Source organism: Schistocerca americana, chromosome 4 (assembly GCF_021461395.2).
Source record: "Schistocerca americana isolate TAMUIC-IGC-003095 chromosome 4, iqSchAmer2.1, whole genome shotgun sequence".
NCBI lineage: Eukaryota > Metazoa > Arthropoda > Insecta > Orthoptera > Acrididae > Schistocerca > Schistocerca americana.
Genome location: NC_060122.1, coordinates 624,266,416 through 624,292,310, shown reverse-complemented (window position 1 = coordinate 624,292,310; position 25,895 = coordinate 624,266,416). Strand labels below are relative to the sequence as shown.

General features: G+C 44.1%; 1 protein-coding gene across 1 annotated transcript in view; it reads right to left on the bottom strand.

Moving 5' to 3' along the window:
- The window catches only part of LOC124613663, a 36,691-nt gene extending 16,763 nt beyond the window's left edge, over positions 1-19,928 (bottom strand). The window contains exons 1-3 of the mRNA XM_047142379.1: positions 19,894-19,928; positions 13,812-13,992; positions 2,975-3,078 (exon numbers count right to left, since the gene is read on the bottom strand). Of these exons, the coding sequence (XP_046998335.1) occupies positions 2,975-3,078; positions 13,812-13,992; positions 19,894-19,928 (320 nt within the window). The remainder of the gene's footprint in view (positions 1-2,974; positions 3,079-13,811; positions 13,993-19,893) is intronic.
- Between the last annotated feature and the right edge of the window lie 5,967 nt (positions 19,929-25,895).

Sequence of the window (25,895 nt, the reverse complement as noted above, 5' to 3'; positions counted from 1 at the left end):
CTGAGACAAATTTGGGTAGCTATAGGGAGGGACGGGCAATACACAATATGTACAAAAGCCTGGACGGAACAATAAGAGTAGGCGACCAAGAACGATGTGCTCAGATTAAAAAGAGTGCAAGCCCAGGACATAGTATTTCGCCCCTACTGTTCAAACTGTACATCGAATAAGCAATGATGGAAATAAAAGAAAGCTTCAGGAGTGAAATTAAAATTCAAGGTGAAAGGTTTCGCTGATGACATTGCTATACTGAGTGAAAGTGAAGAATAATTATTTGATACACATCAGATGACTATGCAATTGCGAATAATGACTACCATCAGCTGTAGAATGGAATGACAGGTGATGAACCTAACATCAGGATTGATGGTCACCGAGTAGATTTTAATTGAGAAATTCTACTACCGCGGTAGCAAAATAACCAATGACGGACAGAGCAAGGGCCGGCCGCGGTGGTCGCGTGGTTCTAGGCGCTCCAGTCCGGAGCCGCGCTGCTGCTACGGTCGCAGGTTCGAATCCTGCCTCGGGCATGGATGTGTGTGATGTCCTTAGGTTAATTAGGTTTAATTAGTTCTAAGTTCTAGGGGACTGATGACCACGGCAGTTGAGTCCCATAGTGCTCAGAGCCATTTTTTTGACAGAGCAAGGAGGATACAAAAAGCAAACTAGCACTGGTAAAAAGGGCATTTCTGATTAAGAGAAGTATACTGGTATGAAAGATAGACCTTAATTTGAGGAAGAGATTTGTGAGAATGTACGTTCGGAGCACAGATTTGTATAGTAGTGAAACATGGACTGTTGGAAAACAGGAACAGGAGAGAATCGATGTATTTGAGATGTGGTTCTACAGATGAATCTTGGAAATGAGATGGACTGACAAGGTAAGGAATGAGGAGGTTCTTCGCAGAATTGTAGGGGAAAGGAATATGTGCAAAACACTGACAAGGAGGAGGGACAGAGTGATAGGACATCTGTTAAGACATCAGGGGATAATTTCCATGCTGCTAAAGGGAGCTGTAGACGGCAAAAGCAATAAAGACGGAGACTGGAATACATCCAGCAAATAATTAACGATATAGGTTGAAAATGCTTTTCTGTGATGAAGCGGTTGGCACAGGAGAGGAATTCGTGGGGGGCCTGCATCAAACCAGTCAGAAGACGGATAACTGAAGAAAAAAGAAGAGACCACCACAAAAGCGTTCTGATATCCATAATGCTCCCCCTGTCATCACTTGTCCATCCAACATTACGGGACACTAACCTCCACCGATTTAGGGAAGAGCGTTTTGTCATCCATATATTTTCTCAGGCAGAATGTGTGACATTTAAAAAATTATCAGCAAAACAACTGGAATGCTGCCGTTCGAAGCGAAATCTATGTCGATGCCTGTCGGTAGATTGGCGTTGACACCGTCAAGTGTCCGGAAGTAGAACGAATGGACCATCTCTTGTGGGCATTTACCCCAAGTTTATCAGACTGGGTTAGGGGTGCTGCGATGTGGCATTCTGTGGAGGACTTCACGCACCATGAATTGGCAAGAAGATATCGTAACTGCCTCCACAATTACACGTAACTAAGCCCTTAGTTCACTAAAGATTCGCTTTTATAATACAGTTACGATGTGTCTCCAAAGAGCTACGACGTGTCACCATTATCGCTTTTCCAACAAGACGGATATCTGCTGCATATGGTTACCAACTTTCGACACCTTGTTTATCCATGATAAGACTAAGTGAACAGCATATTCATTCAAATAGCCACTGTGAAAATATACAATGAGATGACGAATGTCATGGGATAGCGATATGCACGTATACAGATGGTGGTAGTATTGCGTACACAAGGAATAAAGGAGCAGCACATTGGCGTATCTCCTACTTGTCCTCGTGAGTACTGACACGTTGCAGGAACTGGCGGACTTTGAAAGCAGAATGTTGACTGGAGCTATACCTATGAGACAGAGATCCACAGTGCCAACTGAGTGCCGAGAAAACCATTTCTGGCATTACCTCTCACCACAGACAACGCAATAGCCGACGTCCTTCACTTAACGACCGAGAGCAGCGGCGTTAGCGTAGAGTTGTCAGTGCTATCAAACATGCAACATTGTGTGAAATAATCGCGCAAATATACGTGGGACGTACAGCGAAAGCTACCATTAGGACAATGCGACAAAATTTGGCCTTAATGGCCTATGGTATCAGGCGACCGATGCGAGTGCCTTTGCTAACGGCACAACGGTGCTTGGATCGTCTCTACTTGGCTCGTGATCATATCGGCTGGACCCTAGGGACGACAGGAAACGTAGCCTGATCAGATGAGTCCGATTTCACTTGGTAAGAGCTTATGGTTGGGTTCGAATGTAGCGAACACTCAACGAAGCTATGGGCTCCAGTAGTCAACAAGGCAGTGTATGACCTGGTGATTGCTCCACAATGGTGTGGGCTGCGTTTACATTAAATGGACTTCGTCCTCTGGTCCAACTGAACCTATCATTGATTGTAAATTTTTATGTTCGGCTACTTGGAGACCATTCTCAGCCATTCATGGACTTCATGTTTCCAAATTACACGAACCCCCACCGAACATTTGTGGAACATAATAGAGAGGTCAGTTCGTGTACAAAATCTTGCACCGGCAACGCTTTCGCATTTACGTACCGCTAAGGCGACAGCATGGATCGGTATTTCCGCGAGGAACTTGAACGACTTATTGAGTCCATGCCACGTCGAGTTGCCGCACTACGCTAGACAAACGAAGATCCGACACAAGATTAGAAAGTATTTCATGACCTTTACCACAACAGTGTACATCATGAACTACGCCTATCCACGTTACGTACAAGAAAATGATGTAATTTTGAGATTTGACAGTATGTGTACTGGAAGAGCCAGCACATGGGTACTACTAAATCATTATTTAAAGTGGAGAAAAGGACTAACAACCAGAAAATAGAAAAACAAATCCACTTACGTTTCAGCTTCAGATGGTGGTTTCAAAACTTTCAGCATTGTGAGCCAATATTTTTCATTCGTCCCTGGCCAGGGTTTGCATGGGAAACTCCTGAAGCCTTTCTCCTGAAAGGAAAACACCAAGTATTAGGAATGGGCAGATATGCTCTGATAAATCTGTGTTCGTTTCTATTGCCACCAGTTGCTGGTTGACTGTTCTACCATTTAAGATAATGGAATTATTGGGGCAGTATCTTAGTGGATGCTCACTACAAATTACATGCAAAGATATTGACGATGTACGTGTTGCTATAGTGGCAAGGAGTTGATCTTGTGCAGAATTATTATAGTTATTGTCTAGTGATGCCAAACTGTGTGTTCAAACTGTCAACAAGATGAGACATATCTGCATATATTGTCAATACCATAAAATCGTTGCCTGGTGTATAAGTACAAGGGCAACTCAGAATTGCGGGGTATTCCGCCTTTAGCGGCAGTTCGCCATTCCAACGGTCATGAGATGCCCCGAACCTCTATCTGCTCCTCCGCAGCCTAGACAAAGCCGTTGGAAGAACGACGGTGAAGTCTTAAATGGGAAGAAGCGGTAATAACTGGTACAATAGGAAGTACCAACTTCCGGCCCTTCACAGAGGTTCACTAAGTATGACTATAGATGTAGATCCTATAATTTAGTTATTTGTCAAATATGCTACCCTACACCACACTAATGTATCTGATGTTAACTGTGTTATCACTAAATTGTACGATAATCGAGGCATTCGCATTCCAAAAATTGGGGGGGAGGGGTAAGAATGTAGGGGATGGTAGATGATGGATGGAGGGAGTGTGAGGTAGCTCTGATTGGAAGAGGAGGATGTATGCAGTTCAAACGAAAACTCTGAAACAGGCTACTTCTGGGTTTGTAATAGTGGATAGTTATGGAAGAAGACAAATCAACATTACAAGCTATAATACATATTTTCTCATATTTATATCGTATGGCACAATTTTTAGGGCAATATATCCCTTGGAAAGAGCAGTTCAGGTAATGTACGTAGTTCACCTACCATCATACTACTGACAACTCTTGAAGGCATTAGACATTTTATTCTCATTTCACAATTCATTCACTTGCTAATAAAACTACAAAAGAACAGTCTATTTATGTTCATAGTTACTACACTAGTAGAAAAAAAGGCAGGTTGGCATCAATCAAGACGCCAGCATCATCCGACAATTTCGCCAGTATAATAAATGTCTTAGGCATGACTTAATGTGAACAATATGTCAGGTATACTTCAAGTGAAGAATATTGGAATTTTTGCTGTATCAGGTGACGCTTTAATATTCAGAAACAGTATCAAATACACGAAAACCTCCTGTGGAATTGAATTGTACCAAGTTAGGTAAATATTCTTTCTTACCTTGTAATAAAGTTGTTTTTCTATTTCATCTGTTGTAGAATGTCGGTATATCTAGCGCAATTGGAGGCTGATTTTTCTGTAGACAACAAAACGTGTATGGACTGCAATGCTGTCTTTTTGTCGCAGTCAGTCTACCGCTCTGTGTTACACTGTGTTCAGACTTAAGTCCCGAATTAGTTAAGTAGGAAAACCTTGTTAAGTTACTGGATGAACATTATGATAGTCAGGTCCATGTCATAGCATCGACCTATATATTTTTCATCTCAAACAGCAGCTTACACCAACAATAAACCACTGGATTAGAGTACTAACCAGGCATCGTACGTTTAAGTGTTCTTGTGCTGTCAATTACAGTAAGGTCATGATACATTACTGTATAACTCATAATGTATCAGATACGTGCATTAGTGCTGCAATTCTAAAACTATCAGGTACTTATTTAAGAAGAGTGCCGTCTACTTTGGCATCTGTCACTATTGTACAGCCGATAGAGGTTGATTTTGAGGCACCATGCATTTCTGTTGTTCAGTGCTCATTCTAAAGTACAAGACAAGGTTAAAGTGATAAAACGTAGTGCTCAGGTACACAGTAAATGTAGAAGTACAAACCTTCAGTCTCAAAGTGCGCTACAAAATTCTGGGGGGCAGTCTTCTACTCCGTGTTGTTCGCATCATGACCAGACAGTTTGCCCTTGTCATGATGCAAAATGCTACCAATGTGGACAACAAATTCACATTTAAACAGTGTCTACGCGGCAACCCTCACTCTGGCAACTAGGGCCACGAGGAAAACGCGTGGCTATAGCAATGCTGTCAACAAGAGCACACAGTTATGGGGAAGCCATTAACAATGGAACAGGCCATGCCGCGCACTTCCACGTCGCATTATCTTTCACTATAGTACGCAGGCAGGAAAAACATAACTTTGTTCATTTATTTGTGGAACAAAAACAATTAAATTAAAATGGATATTGGTACTTCTGTTTCTCTAACTGACAAAGACACATATGGCTCAATTGATACTCTACCGCTACAGCAGCCTACTTCTATTTTGTCTGCCTACAACAGACAAGAAATTCTAGTCCTTGACGTGTGTATTTCGCCTACAACTTTTCATGGAGTGACAGAGGGTCTTTCGCTTCTTATTCTTAGTTCTAGAAACAGTGCAAACACATTTCGGTTATACACTGAAGGGTGAAAGAAATTGGTATAGGCATGCTTATTCAAAGGCAGAGACATGTAAATAGGTAGAATACGGCGCTGCGGTAGGAAACGCCTACATAATATGACAAGTATCTGGCGCAGTTATTAGATCCGTTACTGTTGCTACAATGGCAGGTTATCAAGATTTAAGTGAGTTTCAACGTGGTGTCACAGTCGCCACACGAGCAATGGGCACAGCATCTCCAAAGTAGCGCTGAAGTGAGGATTTTCCCGTACGACATCAGGAATCCGACATAACATCAAATCTCCGTCATCGTTACGGCCGGAAAAAGATCCTGAAAGAACAGGACCAACGACGACGGAAGAGAATCGTTCAGCGTGACAGAAGGGCAATGCATCCGCAAATTGCTACAGATTTCAATGCTGAGTCATCAGTAAGTGTCAGTGTGCGAAACATTCAACGGACCATCAACGACATGTGCTTTTGGAGCCGAAGTCCCACTCGTGCACCCTTGATGACGGTATGGCACAAAGCCTTACGCCTCGCCTGGGCCCGCCAACATCGATGTGAGACTGTTGATGACTGGAAACATGTTGCCTGTTCGAAAGAGTCTCGTTTCAAATTTTATCTCATGAATGCATGGGCACTGTATGTCAGCAGGGGAATGTTAGAGCTGGTAACGGTGGGACGTGTCCACCTGGAGTAATATGCGACCCCTGATGCGTCTAGATACTACTCTTACAGGTGATACGTACGTAAGCATCCTGTCTGATCAGCTGCATCCATTCATGTCCGTTGTGCATTCCGACGGACTTGCTCAATTCCTGCATGACAATGGCATACCACACACCTCCAGAATTGCTACAGAGTACCTCCAGGAACAGTATTCTGAGTTTAAACACTTCCGCTGGCACCAAACTCCCCACACATGCACGTTATCGAGCATATCTTGGATGCCTTACAACGTGCTGTTCAAAAGAGATCTCCACCCTCTCGTATTATTACGGATTTCTGGAGTCAGTTCCCTCCAGCACTACTTTAGACATTAGTCGAGTCCAGGCCACGTCGTGTTGCAGCACTTCTGCGTGCTCGCGGGGCTCTACACGATATTAGGCAGGTATATCAGTTTCTCTGGCTCATCAGGGTACTCATTTCATTTGTTGAACCATTTGAATACAAATCAATGTTTCATGGCCTCACAGTAACGTTTAAGAATTGAGTAGTAAATACGAGGAATTGTTCGAGCAAGGTTTAGCAAGGGTACAGTCTTTGAAGCGCACATTACTGTGAATGACAATGCACAATCAAGATTTTTTCGCGCACGGCCTGTCCCCCCATACAATACGTGAGGAAGTTGCTGAAGTACTGTAAATATGTAAAGACAGCTGGGCTGTCCATCCCGTTTCTGCAATCTAGTGATCATCGTCCTTGGTCATTCTTAGGAAGTCTTCAGGTGGTTTACGTCTGTGTACCGATTTTAAAGCATCACCAAACCAAAAAACTGCCGTAGATTCTTTTCCTATTTCACGTTTGGAGGAATTTACGGAGAATCTGGGGCAAGGTCGATATTTTTCAAGTAAAGATTTGTGTGAGACGTATTTTCAGCTGCCACTGGACGAGCAATCCAAGCAATACTTCGCGATAAGCTCTCACCTGGGTTGTGTTCCAGCATAAAGACTACCGTTTGGTCGAGCTTCACCTTAGGAAGAACTGTACTACTTAGGTCATTTAATTAATGCACAAAGTATTCATTCTACTACATCACACTTGGATGCGTTTATAGATCTGCGAAACATTAAGGAGCTCCAGTCAGTCGTGTGGATGCATGCATACTACATCAAATTTATTGCTAACTCTGTGTAAATTGCTGCATCGCTCAACTGCCTGCGCTGCGAAAATGTTCCTTTCGTGTAGCTCAAAGAGCTCCAGAACGCATTAAACGAAGCATTGTTCAGTCCTCGACGTTTCATTCACCTCGACCCAGCTAAGCAGGTTGTGTTAGCTGTAGATGGACCTTCATGCAGGATCGGGGCAGCGCTCTCCCATAAAAATGTTTATTCCAGTAGACCTATAGCTTTTGTCTCGATAACTCGTAACAAAACACAGTGTAACCACAGCCAGATTAGAAAAGAGACACTCGCCTTATCTATGGTATTACAAAATTCTACCTACATTTCTGCCGTCACAAGATCTACTTGCCGACAAACACCCACCTGCCTCTGTGTCTGCGAACTATTCCACAACAGTACTGGCCTTGTGACATGACGCTTTGTATTGTTGAAAAATGCCACTGCCATCGGGAAAAGTGATCGTCATGAAGGGATGTACGTGGTCTCCAACCGGTGAAGGGTACTCCTTGGCCATCATGGTGCCTTAGCACAATGGAGAAGTCGCCAGTTTGTCCATAACCCGAAGTACATGTGTCAAGGAACTGTTCCCCTGGAAGGCGACGGACTCGCGACCTCCAGTCGGCATGAACATTATGACGAAAGAAGACGAAAGAAAAAAGTTCATCGGGTCATGGAGTGCTCTGCCACCAGTGCCGATGGTCGCTTGCCCATTTCAGTCGTAGTTGTCGATGTCGTGTTGTTCACAGCGGCAAAAGCTTGGGCCGTCGGTTACGGAGGTCCATCGTTAGGGGTGTTGGGCGCACTGCGTGGTCACACATTGTTTTACTCTGCCCAGCCTGATGTTCGTTCCGACACAGTTCGCCGCCTTTCCTCTTATATAAGTCTGCCAGTCCTACGAAGTCTGAACGTGTTTTCACATGGTTTTCGCCACGTGTTGAATACACTCATGCAGTACTCCTCGATCTCCCAAAAAGTCGTACAGTTTCCGAAATGCTCGTGCTGAGCCTCCAGCCATCACAATCTGGCCTCGATCAAACTCAGATAAACAACACACCTTCCCCATTCTACACACGGACAGACACTCACTGATACTACTCGCACCATGCATGTGTCTGACTTCCACACATTCCTCGCCAGGTGACTCTGCTCCCGCCTGGACGTTTATATAAACAGTAGGTCGTTGATCATAATGTTCTGGGTGATCGGTGTATGAATAATAAAGATGAGGATGGCCAATGACCTCTTTAGTGCTGATGCACACCAGGTTCGATGTCTTGTGGGAATAGTGGAAGTACCGCGAATAAAAAGGGAAATGAGCAATGGGCACTACATCAGAAGTGTGTGGGCAAGGTTAGAATTTGGGTCTGACATGAGGCGTACTAACGAAGTGCGCGCAGTTATGCTGACCACGGTCTCTTAGTTGTCAGAGCATCTGCTTAGTAAGCAGGAGACTTTGTTTCAAATTCCTGTCTGGCACGAATTTTGACATTCCCTACTGACGTAAATCCATGCCCACTGACAGCCATTGCCGTCAATTCCTTTGTGCCTGAAGTAATATTGATTTCGCGAGTCCATTCTGGAATACACGATTGTTGTTAGAGGTAGGCACATAAACAATGTTTCCTTTTGTTGTCCCCAAGACATCCGGATTTGTTTTCTTTTATTTGTCGTGAAGGTCTTCCAGAGGTCATTGTCTCAGGCAATGGATCACAATTAACCTCAACCTATTTCCAATAGTTTTGTTCCACCAATTTCATACACCATTTGACTACTGTACCTTTCCATCCTCAGTCTAGTGGTGAAGCTGAACGTTTCGTTTAAACGTTAAAACTTCACACGGGAATACTCCATTTCCCCACACATGGGAGCAAGCTTTACAGATTTCCTGTCGTCCTACCACACTTTGCAACGTGTCGAGTCGTCGCCAACTGAATTGTTACACGATCGTAGACGCCTTACCCTGTTGCATCTTATGCGGACACCATGGAAACAAAATTTCGGCTGCAAAGTGAGGTGTTCTACAAAGTATTTGCGCAGAAACAGTGTTGGTACCAGCGAGGGGTTGCGAGAGCCTTCCAGACGAGCTTCTTACTTCACACAAGTTAATGTAAGACTGCAGGGGTGACACTGAAACCAGATATGTTCTTCTTCAGAATGAGATTTTCTCTCTGCAGCGGAGCGTGCGCTGATATGAAACTTCCTGGCATATTAAAACTGTGTGCCGGACCGAGACTCGAGCTCGGGACCTTTGCCTTTCGCGGTCAAGTGTTCTACCAACTGAGCTACCCAAGCACGACTCATGCCCCGTCCTCACAGCTCTACTTCTGCCAGTACCTCGTCTCCTACCTTCCAAACTTTGCAGAAGCTGTCCTGCGAACCTTGCAGAACTAGCACTCCTGAAAGAAAGGATATTGCGGAGACATGGCTTAGCCATAGCCTTGGGGGATGGTTCCAGAATGAGAGTTTCACGCTGCAGCGGAGTGTGCGCTGATATGAAACTTCCTGGCGGATTAAAACACAGTTTTAATCTGCCAGGAAGTTTCATGGTGTTCTTATTCGCATATTATTGATTTTGCCGCAGAATGCCTATCCTCAGACCGAGTATGTCGGCCTAGCCCACACCAGCAATCGCATTTGTCTCTCTGCAAGTCGCGGGTGGCACAATCCACATTGTTGCTCATGGAGGTAAATGGCTCACAGCCGCCCCTGATGTCATCAATTTGGGCGCCTGTCCAGCAGGCTGAATCGATGTCCACACCCAGAAGTGTCTTGTGCCGCCACAGATGGCCACATTGTTGTTCAAGACACCACAGTGTCTGCGTGTCTGGATGCAAGTGTGCCATCTGCGACTGGTTCTTCGTCCAGTGTTCCTGGTCACCACAATGTGGTGTGGACCCTCTTTACCCTCGCTGTGTTCTCCATTGTGTCAGCATTCAGTTATCACCCCATCCCCCCCTCACTCTCGTCAAAGCCACATGCATGCTCCCTGCACGACGAAGGTGCGAAGGTGCGGTTGGCGAGGAGCGGCTGGGACGTGATGTCGTCCAAAGAACAGGGCGACAAAGCAAGGTTGGCACCTCGCAAGGAACCCATAGAAAACAATAGTTGCTGCATGCCGTCTCTTCAGGTCGTACCAAGGAATGATGTGTGTCAGCGTAGCGACACCTCCTAGAGATATGCCACGCCACTGGATTCGATAGTCTAGTTGCAGCTAAACAGAGGGGGAAGTTCACCGCAAATCTCAGTCACCGAGCAAAACGACACCGTATACTTTTCCAGTATGTTAGATATCTTAGACAGAATGAGTTTCGTGTCGGCGCCAAGTTTCAAAACATCCAGAGAGTCACAGTGGTATTTCCCAAAATATAAGAAACTTGTGGAGATAGCAAAAATATACGTATAAATAACTGTAAATGAACATTTATGCAGTATGCTGGAAGTTAGTCTAATTTCATATCTTACAGTTCCACCGAAAGCAAACCTAAGAACGCACCATTGAACCAGGGAACGTATTTTCTCTCGGCACAACAATTAAAGTTTTCGGTGGCCGAAAAGTTGTTCGACATTGCGCAGGGTGGCCATGCATATGTAACCTGTCGTCCACTCCTCCCACTTACATCTTGTGTAATAAATTGCTAATGAACTGAAGCTATCTGGCAGATTAAACTGTATGCCGGACCGAGACTCGATCTCGGGACCTTTGCCTTTCGCGGGCAGGGGCTCTACCGACAGTCGGTAGAGTACTTATCCGAGTAAGGCAAGAGTTCCGAGCTCGAGTCTCGTTCCGGCACACTGTTCAATCTGTCAGGTAGTGGTTTCACTCTCATTTTGCTAAATAAGTGATTCAACTTTTTTCCATTGGCTGAAAACGTAATAAAAAGCAAAACAAATGTAAAAACTGGCCGACAATCATTTCTCCTTGACCACTTCATCTCTCCTACAAACAAATTTTTAGCTGAAAGTGGATCACATGAAGAAAACAAGTGCAAGAATGAAATGTGAGTGTACCACTGGTTACACGAGCAGTATTCAAGACATACACTGCACCATGTAGGACGGCTTGCTTATGTTCCCCTGCGCCAGTGATTTGGATCTTAGCGCTGTGTTTGGCACTCCTGTTAGACACGTGACCGAAGAGACCACCGACGTGGCGGTGCTGAGGAGAGGCGCGAACGGCGGCAGTCAGTTGGACTGAAGTAGAGGGGACAGACACCTCCCGGAAGCTAGCGCCGAGTCTGTAGGAGGGGCTGTCTGCACGCCGTCGAAATTCAGCGAGGGGGAACAGAGGGCTATGACGGCCACCGAGTCTGGGAGCTCGACCGGTGATTAGAGATGGACAGTGAATCAAGGGACCTTCTGGAGAGACCCCAAGAAGAGCAGTTCTGGTGGTACGTGAGTCCAAGACTCTAAGTTGGCGTGTGTAGCGACACAAAAACGGACGTGGTCAGCACGGGCAGCACCGGAACTGGCGTGTGGACTGCAGCCTGTTGGAGGGGGTGCGAGAGGTCTGAGGCGGTGCAGTCATGGGATGTGCCGCTGGTCCTGGCTGGTCCTCCCTTGGGCATGAGTGTGTGTGTTTGTCCTTAGTGTGTAAGCTTAGGGACTGATGACCTTAGCACAAGTCCCATAAGATTCCACACGCATATTTTGGAGCGGGTGCTGTTTTCTTCAGTCACATGAACTCTGTTGGTGGTAGGCGAGGAATGGTTTCAGCAGATTCCAAGGACCTCACCGAGAGTGCTTTTGAGTTAATCTCGGCAGCCTGATGCTTTTGTATTCAAGTCGAGTGACAGAGTTACATACAAATGTGACGTCAGTGATAGCTCACTTCATCCAGAAGTTGCGATCGCTATGGCTTCATTGGCCTATTGTACGTGAGACAGTGATAAGAGGATATTGTGTCGAAAGGAAACTGGTTCACATCGGTGCATGCAGTGCTCGTGATTATTCAAAAGTAACTTAGCATCTTGTCACAACTGTGGATCTATTCCATACTCCTTGGTTATTTTGTCGATTCACTACAGATCCTGTAATTGAACCTGTGGTTCATCCATGTATACTGCGAATTTCTATATTAATATATTCTCAATATACACTCTAAGACAAACAAAAAAGAACGGCTCACTACGGAATCGGTAGGTGCGATGTGCATGTATACATAAACAAATGATTATGATTTCAGAAAATTTTTATGATTTATTCAACAGAAAAGGTTTCACAGTTGTGCAAGTTAATAACGCATGGGTCTACCTCTGGCACTTATACAAGCTGTTATTCGGCTTGATATTGATTGACTGAGTTATTGGGTGCCTATGTGAGGGGTATCGTGCCATGTTCTGTACAATTGGCGGTTACATCGTGAAAATCCCAAGCTGGTTGGAGGACTCTGCCCACAACACTCCGAAAGTTCTCAGTCGGGGAGAGGCTCGCCGACTTTTCTGGGGGAGGTATGTTTAGGCAAGCATGGAGATAAGCACTGAAAACTTTCGCCACTTGCGGGCGGGAACTACATGCTGAAGTTTAAGAACAGAATGGCTTGGCGTGATTGGCAAGAGCGCAGGGCGTGGAATATCGTCTACGTAGCACTGTGTTATAAGGGTACCGCAGATGGCAACCAGAGAGGTCCTGCTACCAAAAGAAATGGCACTCTAGACCGTAAATCCTGGTTGTCAGGCCTTATGGCGGGCAATATTTAGGCTGGTATCCCACCGAGTCGCACGGTGGGCCATCAACGGAGACCACTTACCTTCAGCCAGTGAGATTCAAGTTTTCTGTTGTACATAAATGAATATTTACTCTTACAAAAAGTTAACATTGTCATAACAGTTGGAGGCCACAGACTTTCTAATGTAGTGTATTTGGATTTCCCATTTGGGACTATGTATGATGGCTTTGTATTAATTACCGTCAGTATTTCAAAAAGGTATATCGCATTAACCATATTTTGTTGAAGTTTATTCGGGCCTCAAGGAGTATTTTGTTCATAATACTTTTTTAGATCTGGTTAAAACAGTTTTGTCATTGTGCAAAAAAGGGGTAATAAAAATACTGAGTCCCATGTCTGCACAACCCCAGTCCGAACACCTCAATCACCACGTTAATAATTATTATATTGCATCTAGAGCACTATTTCGAGACCTTTAAGTGGCCAGTACTAACAAAAATATCGTGCGTAGTTGGCCTCTAAACTGACGCGGTTTACCGAATTTGATGAACTTTACGTACGAAAGACAAGAATAAAAATTAATTAAATGTGTGTTAAATCTTACGGGACTTAACTGCTAAGGCCATGAGTCCCTAAGCTTAGACACTACTTAACCTAAATTATCCTAAGGACAAACACACACACCCATGCCCGAGGGAGGATTCGAACCTCCGCCGGGACCAGCCGAGACGAGAATAGGTAAAATTTTTTGCTCACCACAGTTTCCTCATCCGGGTTCCTCAGTGGCAGGCACCTCCTCGAGCCGAGGTCGTACGTCTCGAGCCAGTTGCACTTCTCTAACAGCGGCGACACGCCTACACGATCGCAGACAAAGAACAATTCGCAGGCGAACCAAGCGGACGCCACACCTTCCTCGAGGCACTGCAACCTTCTGACCCTGGAACAATATAAGAGAGGACGACATGTGTTGTTGTTGTGGTCTTCAGTCCTGAGACTGGTTTGATGCAGCTCTCCATGCTACTCTATCCTGTGCAAGCTGCTTCATCTCCCAGTACGTACTACAGCCTACATCCTTCTGAATATGCTTAATGTATTCATCTCTTGGTCTCCTTCTACGATTTTTACCCTGCACTCTACCCTCCAATACTAAATTGGTGATCCCTTGATGCCTCAAAAATTCTCCTACCAACAGATCCCTTCTTTTAGTCAAGCTGTGCCACAAACTTCTCTTCTCCCCAATTCTATTCAATATCTCCCCATTAGTTATGTGATCTACCCGTCTAATCTTCAGCATTCTTCTGTAACACCACATTTCTAAAGCTTCTATTCTCTTCTTGTTAAAACTATTTATCGTCTATGTTTCACTTCCATACATGGCTACACTCCATACAAACACTTTCAAAAACGACTTCCTGACACTTAAATCTGTACTCAATATCAACAAATTTCTCTTCTTGAGAAACGCTTTCCTTGCGACTACATTTTATATCCTATCTACTTCGACCATCATCAGTTATTTTGCTCCCCAAATAGCAAAACTCCTTTACTACTTTAAGTGTCTCACTTCCTAATCTAATTCCCTCAGCATCACCCGAGTTAACTCGACTACATTCCATTATCCTCGTTTTGCTTTTGTTGATGTTCATCTTATATTCTACTTTCAAGACACTGTCCATTCCGTTCTACTGTTTTTCCAATGTTTTGCTTTCTATGACAGAATTACAATGTCATCGGCGAACCTCAAAGTTTTTATTTCTTCTCCATGGATTTTAATACCTATTCCGAATTTTTCTTTTGTTTCCTTTACAGCTTGCTCAATATACAGATTGAATAACATCGGGGAGAGGCTACAACCCTGTCTCACTCCCTTCCCTACCACTGCTTCCATTTCATGCCCCTCGACTCTTGTAACTGCCATCTGTTTTCTGTACAAATTGTAAATAGTCTTTCGCTCCCTGTATTTTACCCCTGCCACTTTCAGAATTTGAAAGGTAGTATTCCAGTCAACATTATCAAAAGCATTCTCTAAGTCTACAAATGCTAGAAACGTAGGTTTGCCTGCTCTTAATCTACCTTCTAAGACAAGTCGTAGGGACAGTAATGCCTCACGTGTTCCAGTATTTCTACATAATCCAAACTGATACTCCATTCGTCTGTAAATAATTCGTGTTAGTATTTTGCAGCCGTGGCTTATTAAACTGACAGTTCGGTAATTTTCACATCTGTCAAAAACGGTTCAAATGGCTCTGAGCACTATGGGACTTAACATCTATGGTCATCAGTCCCCTAGAACTTAGAAATACTTAATTAACCTAAGGACATCACACAACACCCAGTCATCACGAGGCAGAGAAATCACATCTGTCAACACCTGCTTTCTTTGGGTCTGGAATTATTATATTCTTCTTATAGTCTGAGCGTATTTCGCCTGACCCATACATCTTGCTCAGCAGACGGTCAGAGCTGGCTCTCCTAAGGTTCAAATGGTTCTGAGCACTATGGGACTTTACTTCTGAGGTCATCAGTTCCCTAGAACTTAGAACTACTTAAACCTAACCAACCTAAGGACATCACAAACATCCATTCATGCCCGAGGCAGGATTCGAACCTGCGACCGTAGCGGTCGTGCGGCTCCAGACTGTAGCGCCTAGAACCGCTCGGCGCTCTCCTAAGGCTATCAGTAGTTGTAATGGGGCCTTTTTTCGACTCAGGTCTTTCAGTGCTCTGTCTAACTCTTCACGCAGTATCATATCTCCCATTTCATCTTCATCTACATCCTCTTCCATTTCCATAATACTACCCTCAAGTACATCGCCCTTGTATAGACCCTCTATATATTCCTTCCACGTTTCTGTTTTCCCTTCTTTGCTTAGAACTGGGTTTCCATCTCAGCTCTTCATATTCATACAAGTGGTTCTCTTTTTTCCAAAGGTCTCTTTAATTTTCCTGTAGGCAGTATCTATCTTACCCCTAGTGAGATAAGCCTCTACATCCTTACATTTGTCCTCTAGTGACGCCTGCTTAGCCATTTTGCGCTTCCTGTCGATCTCATTTTTCGTTTTTGCCTGCTTCATTTACTGCAATTTTATAATTTCTCCTTTCATCAATTAAATTCAATATTTCTTCTGTCACCCACGGATTTCTACTAGCCCTCGTCTTTCTACCTGCTTGATCCTCTGCTGCCTTCACTACTTCATCCCTCATAGCTACCCATTCTTCATCTATTGTATTTCCTTCCCACATTGTTGTCAATTGTTCCCTCGTGCTCTCCTTGAAACTCTGTACAACCTCTGGTTTAGTCAGTTTATCCAGGTCCCATCTCCTTAAATTCACACCTTTTTGCAGTTTCTTCAGTTTTAATCTACAGTTCATAACCAACAGATTGTGGTCAGAGTCGACATCTGCCCCTGGAAATGTTTTACAATTTAAAACCTGGTTCCTAAATCTCTGTCTTACCATTATATAATCTACCTGAAACCTGTCAGTATCTCAAGGATTCTTACATGTATACAATCTTCTCTTATGATTCTTGAACCACGTTTTAGCTATGACTATGTTATGCTCCGTGCAAAACTCCACCAGGCTGCTCCGTTTCTTACCCCCAATCCATATTCACCTACTACGTCTCCTTCTCTTCCTTTTGCTACTATCGAATTCCAGTCACCCATGACTATTAAATTTTCGTCGCGCTTCACTATCTGAATAATTTCTATTATCTCATCATACCTTTCTTCAATTTCTTCGTCACCTGAGGAGCTAGTTGGCATATAAACTTGTGCTATTGTAGTAGGTGTGGGCTTCGTGTCTATCGTGGCCACAATAGTGCGTTCACTATGTTGTTTGTAGTAGGTTACAGGCAAACCTCAGGAGGTTTCCTCCTTGTTTCAGGTAGCTGACTGAAGATAAGCAGGGGGCGCATCTACATACGGGAGATGGTACCTTCCCACGGCGAGAACTACTGTAGGCTAGCCCCCTCGTACGCAGCCACAGTCCGTGGTTAAGCAGCCCCATCACAACCGTGCCGTCTGCACGTCATACAGAGTGAGGTATTACAGATCATAAGCAGTGACCCAAGTTACGCATGTACCGAGAATTTATATAATGGAATCCTCTTCGATACTCTTGTAGAGGTATTCAAAGTACTCGCCACACGACTTTACAACGCCTCGGCACACTCGAACAAACCCTTCAATCTGAATCTGAGAAACTGCTATCATACCCAGAGGTGGAAGTATAACCACTCAACAATTCTGTTCCTTAGGGAAAATTAACCATCTATGGAGTGCTTAAATTAAGCATACAAGCTTAGAATCTAAATGATAGGCACCGCCAGCTGTACAATTCAACGATTTAACACAAGCAGGGACTTGAAACGTTCCGTGCAAAAACAAAGCCCACACAACTCTATGCAACAAGCGGCCAGTTTTATAGTCAACTTTAGCAGTAATATGACGACTTGGCAAGTTACAGATACGCAGACACTGTTGGTGGCCCAAGAGATTTCCCCAAAGATAATTTACACCGGTATCACCTCTCCACTAAAATTTTCCAATACCCAAGCATGAGTTGCCCCTACTGGCACAAATTTATCGGCAGTCCTATTTCCCGCCCAGACAATTGCAGAGGTCTCTTTTCCCAATCGACTTAACGTAGCGCTTTTTCCGCCTCTGCACTTAAAACTGCTAGCCTACAGTCACTTTCCGTCTAGTGTCTCCCTGAAGTGATCGTATCAATGGGTATCGCACCCAGACGTACAGGTGTTACAGACCCGCTTCCTGTCACTCCTAGATTCGAATACTAACTCGTAGAGGTGACAGTAGAACGTCCTGTGTTGGTCACCATGATAGTGCTGGCTTGATGTGGCTCCACTACTTGATAAATAACAAAGAAAAAAAGCCTTCATCGTCAATTCGTGACATATTCATGGGAAGAAGGAATTAATTTGTTGACTCTACCCGGAACGTAAGTTCTCGGAAGCTGACGTTGGCTTAGCATCCTCCTGATGTTCACGAATTTGCTAAAAGAACCTCCAGCGAAACACGTTAATCTTCTTTCGATCTTTTCTGTTTCCTCCATGAATCCTATCTGTGAGGAAGAACCTTCAGCGAAACACGTTGCTCTTCTTTCGACCTTCTCTGTTTCCTCCGTGAATCTTATCTGTGCGGATCCCAGACTGGCGAGCAATATGCAAGTACTGGTCGAACGTGGTTTTGTAAGCTACCTCCTTATGGGTGGACTATAGTTCCTGAAGATGCTTTCATCGGATCTTAGACTGTCGTCTGCTTGCTTACAGTTTGCTTTAGTATTGTTTCAGATATCTAACGGATGAGACTGTTTTCGATGATTATGTTGCAATCGTGTAATTATAAAAATGGGTCTTCCTCGTTATTTATACGTAATAGTTACATTTTCTTGTACTGATATCACAATCTCAGGCTCCTGAAAGAAGTGGTTACGTAACTTCAGTGTATTACCACACTTAGTTGCTGTTTGTTGTGTGGTCTTCAGTCCAAAGACTGGTTTAATGCAGCTCTCCATGCTACTTTGTCGCGTGGAAGTCTCTTCATCTCCGAGTAACTGCTGCACTCTATATCCTTCTGAATCTGCTTACTGTATTCATCTCTTGGTCTCCCTCTACCATTTTTTACCACCTACGAATCCCTCCATAATAAATTGTTAATGATGTCTCAAAATGTGTCCTACTAACCGATCCGTTCATCTAGTCGGGTTCTGCCACAAATTTCTTTTCTCCCCAGTTCTATTTAGTACCTCCTGATCTACCCAGCTAATCTTCAGCTTTCTTCTGCAGAAGCTTTCAAAAACTTTTATTCTCCTCATGTATGAACTGTTTATCCTCCATGTTTCACTTCCATACGTGATTAACCTCAGACATATACTTTCAGAAGCGTCTTTCTAGCACTTAATTCTATACTTTTCGTTAACACATTTCTCATAATCTTTTCTTGCCATTGTCAGTCTACATTTTATATCCTTTCCACTTCGACCATCATCAGCTATTGTTCTGCACAGATAGCAAACTCATCTACTACTTTAAGTGTCTTACTCCTTAATATAATTCCCTCCGCATCAACTGATTTAATTCGACTACATTCCATTATACACGTTTTGCTTTTGTTGATGTTAATCGTTTATCCTCCTTTTAAGACACTGCCCGTTCCATTCAGCTGCTCTTCCCAGTCCTTTGCTGCCTCTGACAGAGTTACAATGTCATCGGCAAACCTCAAAGTTTATCTTTCTTCTCCCTTCATTTTAATTACTGACGCACACTTTTCTTTTGTTTCCTTTACTGCTTGCTGAATATACGGATTGAATAACACCGGGAATAGGCTACAACCATGTCTCACTCCCTTCTAAATCACTGCTTCCCTTTGATGCCCCTCGACTCTTATAACTGCCATCTGGTTTCTGTACAAACTGTAAAGAGCTTTCGCTCCCCGTATCTTACCCATACCACCATTAGAGTTAAAAGAGAGTATTCCAGTGAACATTGTCTAAAGCTTTCTCTATGTCTGCAATTCCTATAAACGTAGGTTTGCATTTCTTTAACCTATCTTCTACGAGGAGTCGTAGGGTCAGTATTACTTAGCGTGTTCCGGAATCCAAACTGATCTTCCTCGAAGTCGGTTTCAACCCGTTTATCCGTTCATCTGTAAAGAATTCGTGTTGGTATTTTGCGACCATCACCTTTTAAACTGACAGTTCGGTAATTTTCATTTCAGCGTTTTAGCGTTTTCATTCTCCACACCGCAAAGAATAAAGGACACCAAGAAGATTTATTGGGTAAGTTATTACTCAACTTCTCTGTAATTTGGCTCACATGGAAAACTGCAGCTTGTGCTGAAGTCGTTCCATCTTGGTTTGGGATTAGGATGGTATGTAGAAGTAGCTTTCAGTTTACAGCCCTTAATAATTGACAAGTCTCGGAAACATTCATTGTCCATCAGTCACGCCTCTTTGTAGCCTTGCAGATGTTCGAACCCAGCATTTGAATGTATGAGGCTTGGGGACACGAAGAGCATTAAGACAATATCACATAACCAGTGCGTGGCAGGGCAGTGGACTCAAGACTACAGTAAGACATACCTTAAGTTGTCAGTCTGTGCTTCTTGAAACCAGCAAAATACTTCGTGCACCGATGAATTCCTTCGTGATTATGGAGAAAAAACTCATCCTGGTGGCAGTTCGCTATAATGGCCATCTAACATTTTAACAAAATATCTACCCTCCCTCGCTAGAAAAAACAGTTGAATGTAAGCATTTACATAATTAAAACAATGTGGAGTCAAGTGGTCTTCTTTATTCTCCCATCATCGGGTAAGGTGTTGTGTAAATCCGTGGAGTTTCATGGCTGGTTGATTTCTTGCCCAAATTTGTAATGCATTGCAAATATCGGCTCAAATGTGCAAATGACGACATTACACGTTGTGTGTGTTCTATGGAAACTAACTTGTTTAATTTACGAAACGGTATTTGTGTACTCTCGGGTATACAGCCCAGTTGTTGTTCAATTTTCAGAATATGTTTCGACGAGTTATGCAGCCGTCGTGTTTAGATGTTGCAAGTTGCGGTGCTACGTGCACTCGCTCCATGTACTCCAGCCACACTGTTAACCAATGTTGATACCGCTCCGCTGTTTATAGTTGATTGTGTGTTCGACTCCCGACGCTCAGTACGCACTTTGATGTTCTTTCGTTTTTCAGTTCCCGTATAGGCACAGGCATATTCTATCAGTCTTTTCCAGCTGTGATGGATGTGACAGCCGTCGAGATCTTAATACGGCGCCAGACTTCAATCATAGTTCAAATTGCAGCCTCCCTTCCCGTCTATTAGATTTTGCATAATCTTCATTTAGATATATTACCTAAACGCTCTCTTCCACGAACTTGGAGTTTGCACTGCAATACTGATCTCCCCGTATTTCATATCATAATCGTATTTAAAAGAGTGCTTGGCGATATCAAATGGTCATGGTTGTTTTAGACGGGTGTGTCGCTAATGTTCACTGCATCTCGCCTCGACTTCTCTAATTGTGTGCCCCGTGTAAGACGCGCCGCATTCGCATGGAACACGGTACACACAAGGCTTTCGGGTAATTTGATCGTCTTTAACATTATAAAACACTCCTTATATTTTTATATGTAACAGAAGATGGGGAAAGAATGTGAAAGGAAGTATGAGAATTCGTGACCTCACATAGTGTATTGTGGTAATGCAACGCCGAAAGTCGAATTTGTGCGATACCGGGACTTGAATTCTGATGCTCCACGTCCGTAGAACGGTTTCCTTAACTTCCTCTGCCATCCGAGCATGCTTACCATCCGACCCAAATTCTCAAATTATCGTACGCTGCAATGCAGGGTCCCTCGTCCATTAATTATCTTGCACGTAAAAGAATGATTCTCGTAGGAGTGTAGACTGTACTAGTGCACCTGCACTGAAAATAACTTCAAGGAACCGTCACACTGTTTCAGAAAAGCATATATTCGACCATCAAACACAGCGTACATCACTCAGATCTACACTTTTTATCTTCTTTGACGGGAGCGAAACCCAGCAAATGTCATTGTTCTCTAGAATTTTACCAATCTCGCCAGAAAATGGGGTGGGCGTCACATAGATTAGAGATTCGTGGCTTCTCTTTCGGAGCGAGTGCACATAATATCGCAACTCACAGCACCTGAAGAAGAGGACTGGGTCGTCAAAATATTGTGTAAAGAAGTGTAAGCTCATCATTAATCAGTGACACCGAGAAAACGTGAAGGATCGCGTCAGTCACGGTTCTTGCCACTGCCAACAGGAACTTTTTCCTTCTATGCCCTCAAGCTTGCATTCGCTGCTGCTCGGATTTCTCTTAGGTTTGCTTTCCCATTAACAGCGATTGACCTATGACGTATTTTATAGGAGAGATTGATGTGAGAGAAACCTCCATTCATAGCTTTAGTATATCATATATACTACATCTCAAGTCAACATTCCATTTTCTCAACACATAATACTCGTACAGTGGTTAATTAAGTACCGTTAGAAACTTATTTCACCGGCTTCTGAGATTGTATAGCGATTTTTCCCTAAGACTTACTATTTGTGGAAAATTTTAACATGAAATAGACTATTAACTAGCACAGGAAAAAGGGCGTCATGGATGCCCAGCTTCGTACCTGTTGTTTACGAAGGTACCTTATTGACAAGAAATTAGAGACTCCCTTTCCAAATTATGTCATAACGAATACCATTTCTTTTGTTTTAATGTACTTATTAACAGGATAATTTGTAAAGAATCGCCGTCGATAATAACCGTGACCAGTGCGGTAGTTCGTAACTCTGCCCGTCGTACACGTTGGCTTCTCTAAATAAATATATTTTCCAAAATGACTAACACATTTTTCATGTCGCCATGAATTGTGATTTACCTACTGCTACTATGGCCTAACGTGCTTCTGTAACTGAAAACCGCCGTCTGCTTCACGTCTGCTGTGCAGCGAGCTACCTTAATTTAAGTATTAACTGTATTTTTCTTACTTGTCACTTCTTCTTCCGTGTGTTTTTGCTTTTAGGAAGCTTTATTTGTCGAGTGCTACTAATAGTGTTCCATAGATTTCGTGTTTGTTTTGAATACAGTCAGAGAGAGTCCCTTTAGTCAACCATAGTGACAGTAGTGCTAGTGTTTGTTTTCAATACAGTCCAGAGACAGGTAGTGCTATTTTCTTTGTTTTGTACAAGAAGTGGCTAGCAATCACAGTTTAGTCAATAGTCGGATGCCTTTAGTGAATTAGCAGTCTAGTTAAAAGTTGATTAACTCTCTTCAGTAAATTGATTCCTTAGGATGGATAGGATGTGTGACTGCTGTGTACGGACGCAGGAGGAGCTGGCCAGGACGCAGGAGGAGCTGGCCACTGTTCGCGAACAGCTGAACGTATTGTTGGCCGCGGTCAGCCGTCTACAGGCTGCTGCCTCGGAGTGTAGCGGTAGTAGGGAGTCTGGTGCGTCGCATGGTACACCCCAGGTGTTACATGCTTCACCCAGTGTCCCTGCTGTCGAGACATATTCGCGGGTACCGGGCGCGGTTGGGCCACCCTCTCCCCAACAGGAGTGGCGGGTTCAGTGGCGTTCGCGGCGCACGAGGCGGGGGGTAAATGTGGAGGCTGGCCGTGTGGCATCGCACGCTCTGCCTGTGAGTGGACATGTGGCTGCTCCTTCAGCAAGGTCCGAGCAGGCACACGGGGGGAGGGGTTTATTAGTTATTGGGAGCTCCAACGTTAGGCGGGTGATGGAGCCCCTTAGGGAAATAGCGAAAAGGTCGGGGAAGAAGGCCAGTGTTCACTCTGTCTGCTTGCCGGGGGGTCTCATCCGAGATGTGGAGGAGGCCTTACCGGCGGCGATAGAGAGCACTGGGTGCACCCGACTGCAAATTGTTGCTCATGTCGGCACCAATGACACGTGCCGTCTGGGTTCAGATGTCACCCTCAGTTCGTACAGGCGGTTGGCGGAATTGGTGAAGGCGGAAAGCCTCGCTCGCGGGCTGGAATCAGAGCTAACTATATGTAATATCGTTCCCAGAACCGATCGCGGTCCTCTGGTTTGGAGCCGAGTGGAAGGCTTAAACCAGAGGCTCAGACGATTCTGCGGCGATCTGGGGTGCAAATTTCTCGACCTCCGCTATCGGGTGGAGAAATGTAGGGTCCCCCTGAATAGGTCAGGCGTGCACAACACGCCGGAAGCGGCTACAAGGGTAGCGGAGTACGTGTGGGGTGCACATGGGGGTTTTTTAGGTTAGAGAATTCCCTCCCTAGGCCCGACAAGACGCCTCCTGAGACGCGGCAAGGTAGGAGTAGGCAAAATGCAACAGGGAATAAATATATTAATGTGCTAATAGTAAACTGCAGGAGCGTTTATAGAAAGGTCCCAGAACTGCTCTCATTAATAAACGGTCATAACGCCCATATAGTACTAGGGACAGAAAGTTGGCTGAAACCAGACGTAAACACTAATGAAATCCTAAACTCAGATTGGAATGTATACCGCAGAGACCGGCTGGACAGTGAAGGGGGAGGCGTGTTTATAGCGATAAGAAGTGCAATAGTATCGAAGGCAATTAACGGAGATCCGAAATGTGAAATGATTTGGGTGAAGGTCACGGTTAAAGCAGGCTCAGACATGGTAATTGGATGTCTTTATAGGCCCCCTGGCTCAGCAGCTGTTGTGGCTGAGCACCTGAAGGATAATTTGGAAAATATTTCGAGTAGATTTCCCCACCATGTTATAGTTCTGGGTGGAGATTTTAATTTGCCGGATATAGACTGGGAGACTCAAACGTTCATAACGGGTGGCAGGGACAAAGAATCCAGTGAAAGTTGTTTAAGTGCTTCATCTGAAAACTACCTTGATCAGTTAAACAGAGAACCGACTCGTGGCGATAACATATTAGACCTTCTGGTGACAAACAGACCCGAGCTATTTGAAACAGTTAACGCAGAACAGGGAATCAGCGATCATAAAGCGGTTACTGCATCGATGATTTCAGCCGTAAATAGAAATATTAAAAAAGGTAGGAAGATTTTTCTGTTTAACAAAAGTGACAAAAAGCAGATTACAGAGTACCTAACGGCTCAACACAAAAGTTTTGTCTCAAGTACAGATAGTGTTGAGGAATAGTGGACAAAGTTCAAAACCATCGTACAATACGCGTTAGATGAGTATGTGCCAAGCAAGATCGTAAGAGATGGAAAAGAGCCACCGTGGTACAACAAACGAGTTAGAAAACTGCTGCGGAAGCAAAGGGAACTTGACAGCAAACATAAACATAGCCAAAGCCTTGCAGACAAACAAAAATTACGCGAAGCGAAATGTAGTGTGAGGAGGGCTATGCGAAAGGCGTTCAATGAATTCGAAAGTAAAGTTCTGTGTACTGACTTGGCAGAAAATCCTAAGAAATTTTGGTCTTATGTCAAAGCGGTAGGTGGATCAAAACAAAATGTCCAGACACTCTGTGACCAAAATGGTACTTAAACAGAGGATGACAGACTAAAGGCCGAAATACTAAATGTCTTTTTTCCAAGCTGTTCCACAGAGGAAGACTGCACTGTAGTTCCGTCTCTAGATTGTCGCACAGATGACAGAGTGGTAGATATCGAAATAGACGACAGAGGGATAGAGAAACAATTAAAATCGCTCAAAAGCGGGAAGGCCGCTGGACCTGATGGGATACCAGTTCTATTTTACACAGAGTACGCGAAGGAACTTGCCCCCCTTCTTGCAGCGGTGTACCGTAGGTCTCTAGAAGAGCGTAGCGTTCCAAAGAATTGGAAAAGGGCGGAGGTCATCCCCGTTTTCAAGAAGGAACGTCGAACAGATGTGCAGAACTATAGACCTACATCTCTAAAGTCGATTAGTTGTAGAATTTTGGAACACATATTGTGTTCGAGTATAATGACTTTTCTGGAGACTAGAAATCTACTCTGTAGGAATCAGCATGGGTTTCGAAAAAGACGGTCGTGTGAAACCCAGCTCGCGCTATTCGTCCACGAGACTCAGAGGGCCATAAGCACGGGTTCACAGCAGATGCCGTGTTTCTTGACTTCCGCAAGGCGTTCGATACAGTTCCCCACAGTCGTTTAATGAACAAAGTAAGAGCATATGGACTATCAGACCAATTGTGTGATTGGATTGAAGAGTTCCTAGATAACAGAACGCAGCATGTCATTCTCAATGGAGAGAAGTCTTCCGAAGTGAGAGTGATTTCAGGTGTGCCACAGGGGAGTGTCATGGGACCGTTTCTGTTCACAACATACATAAATGACCTGGTGGAAGACATCGGAAGTT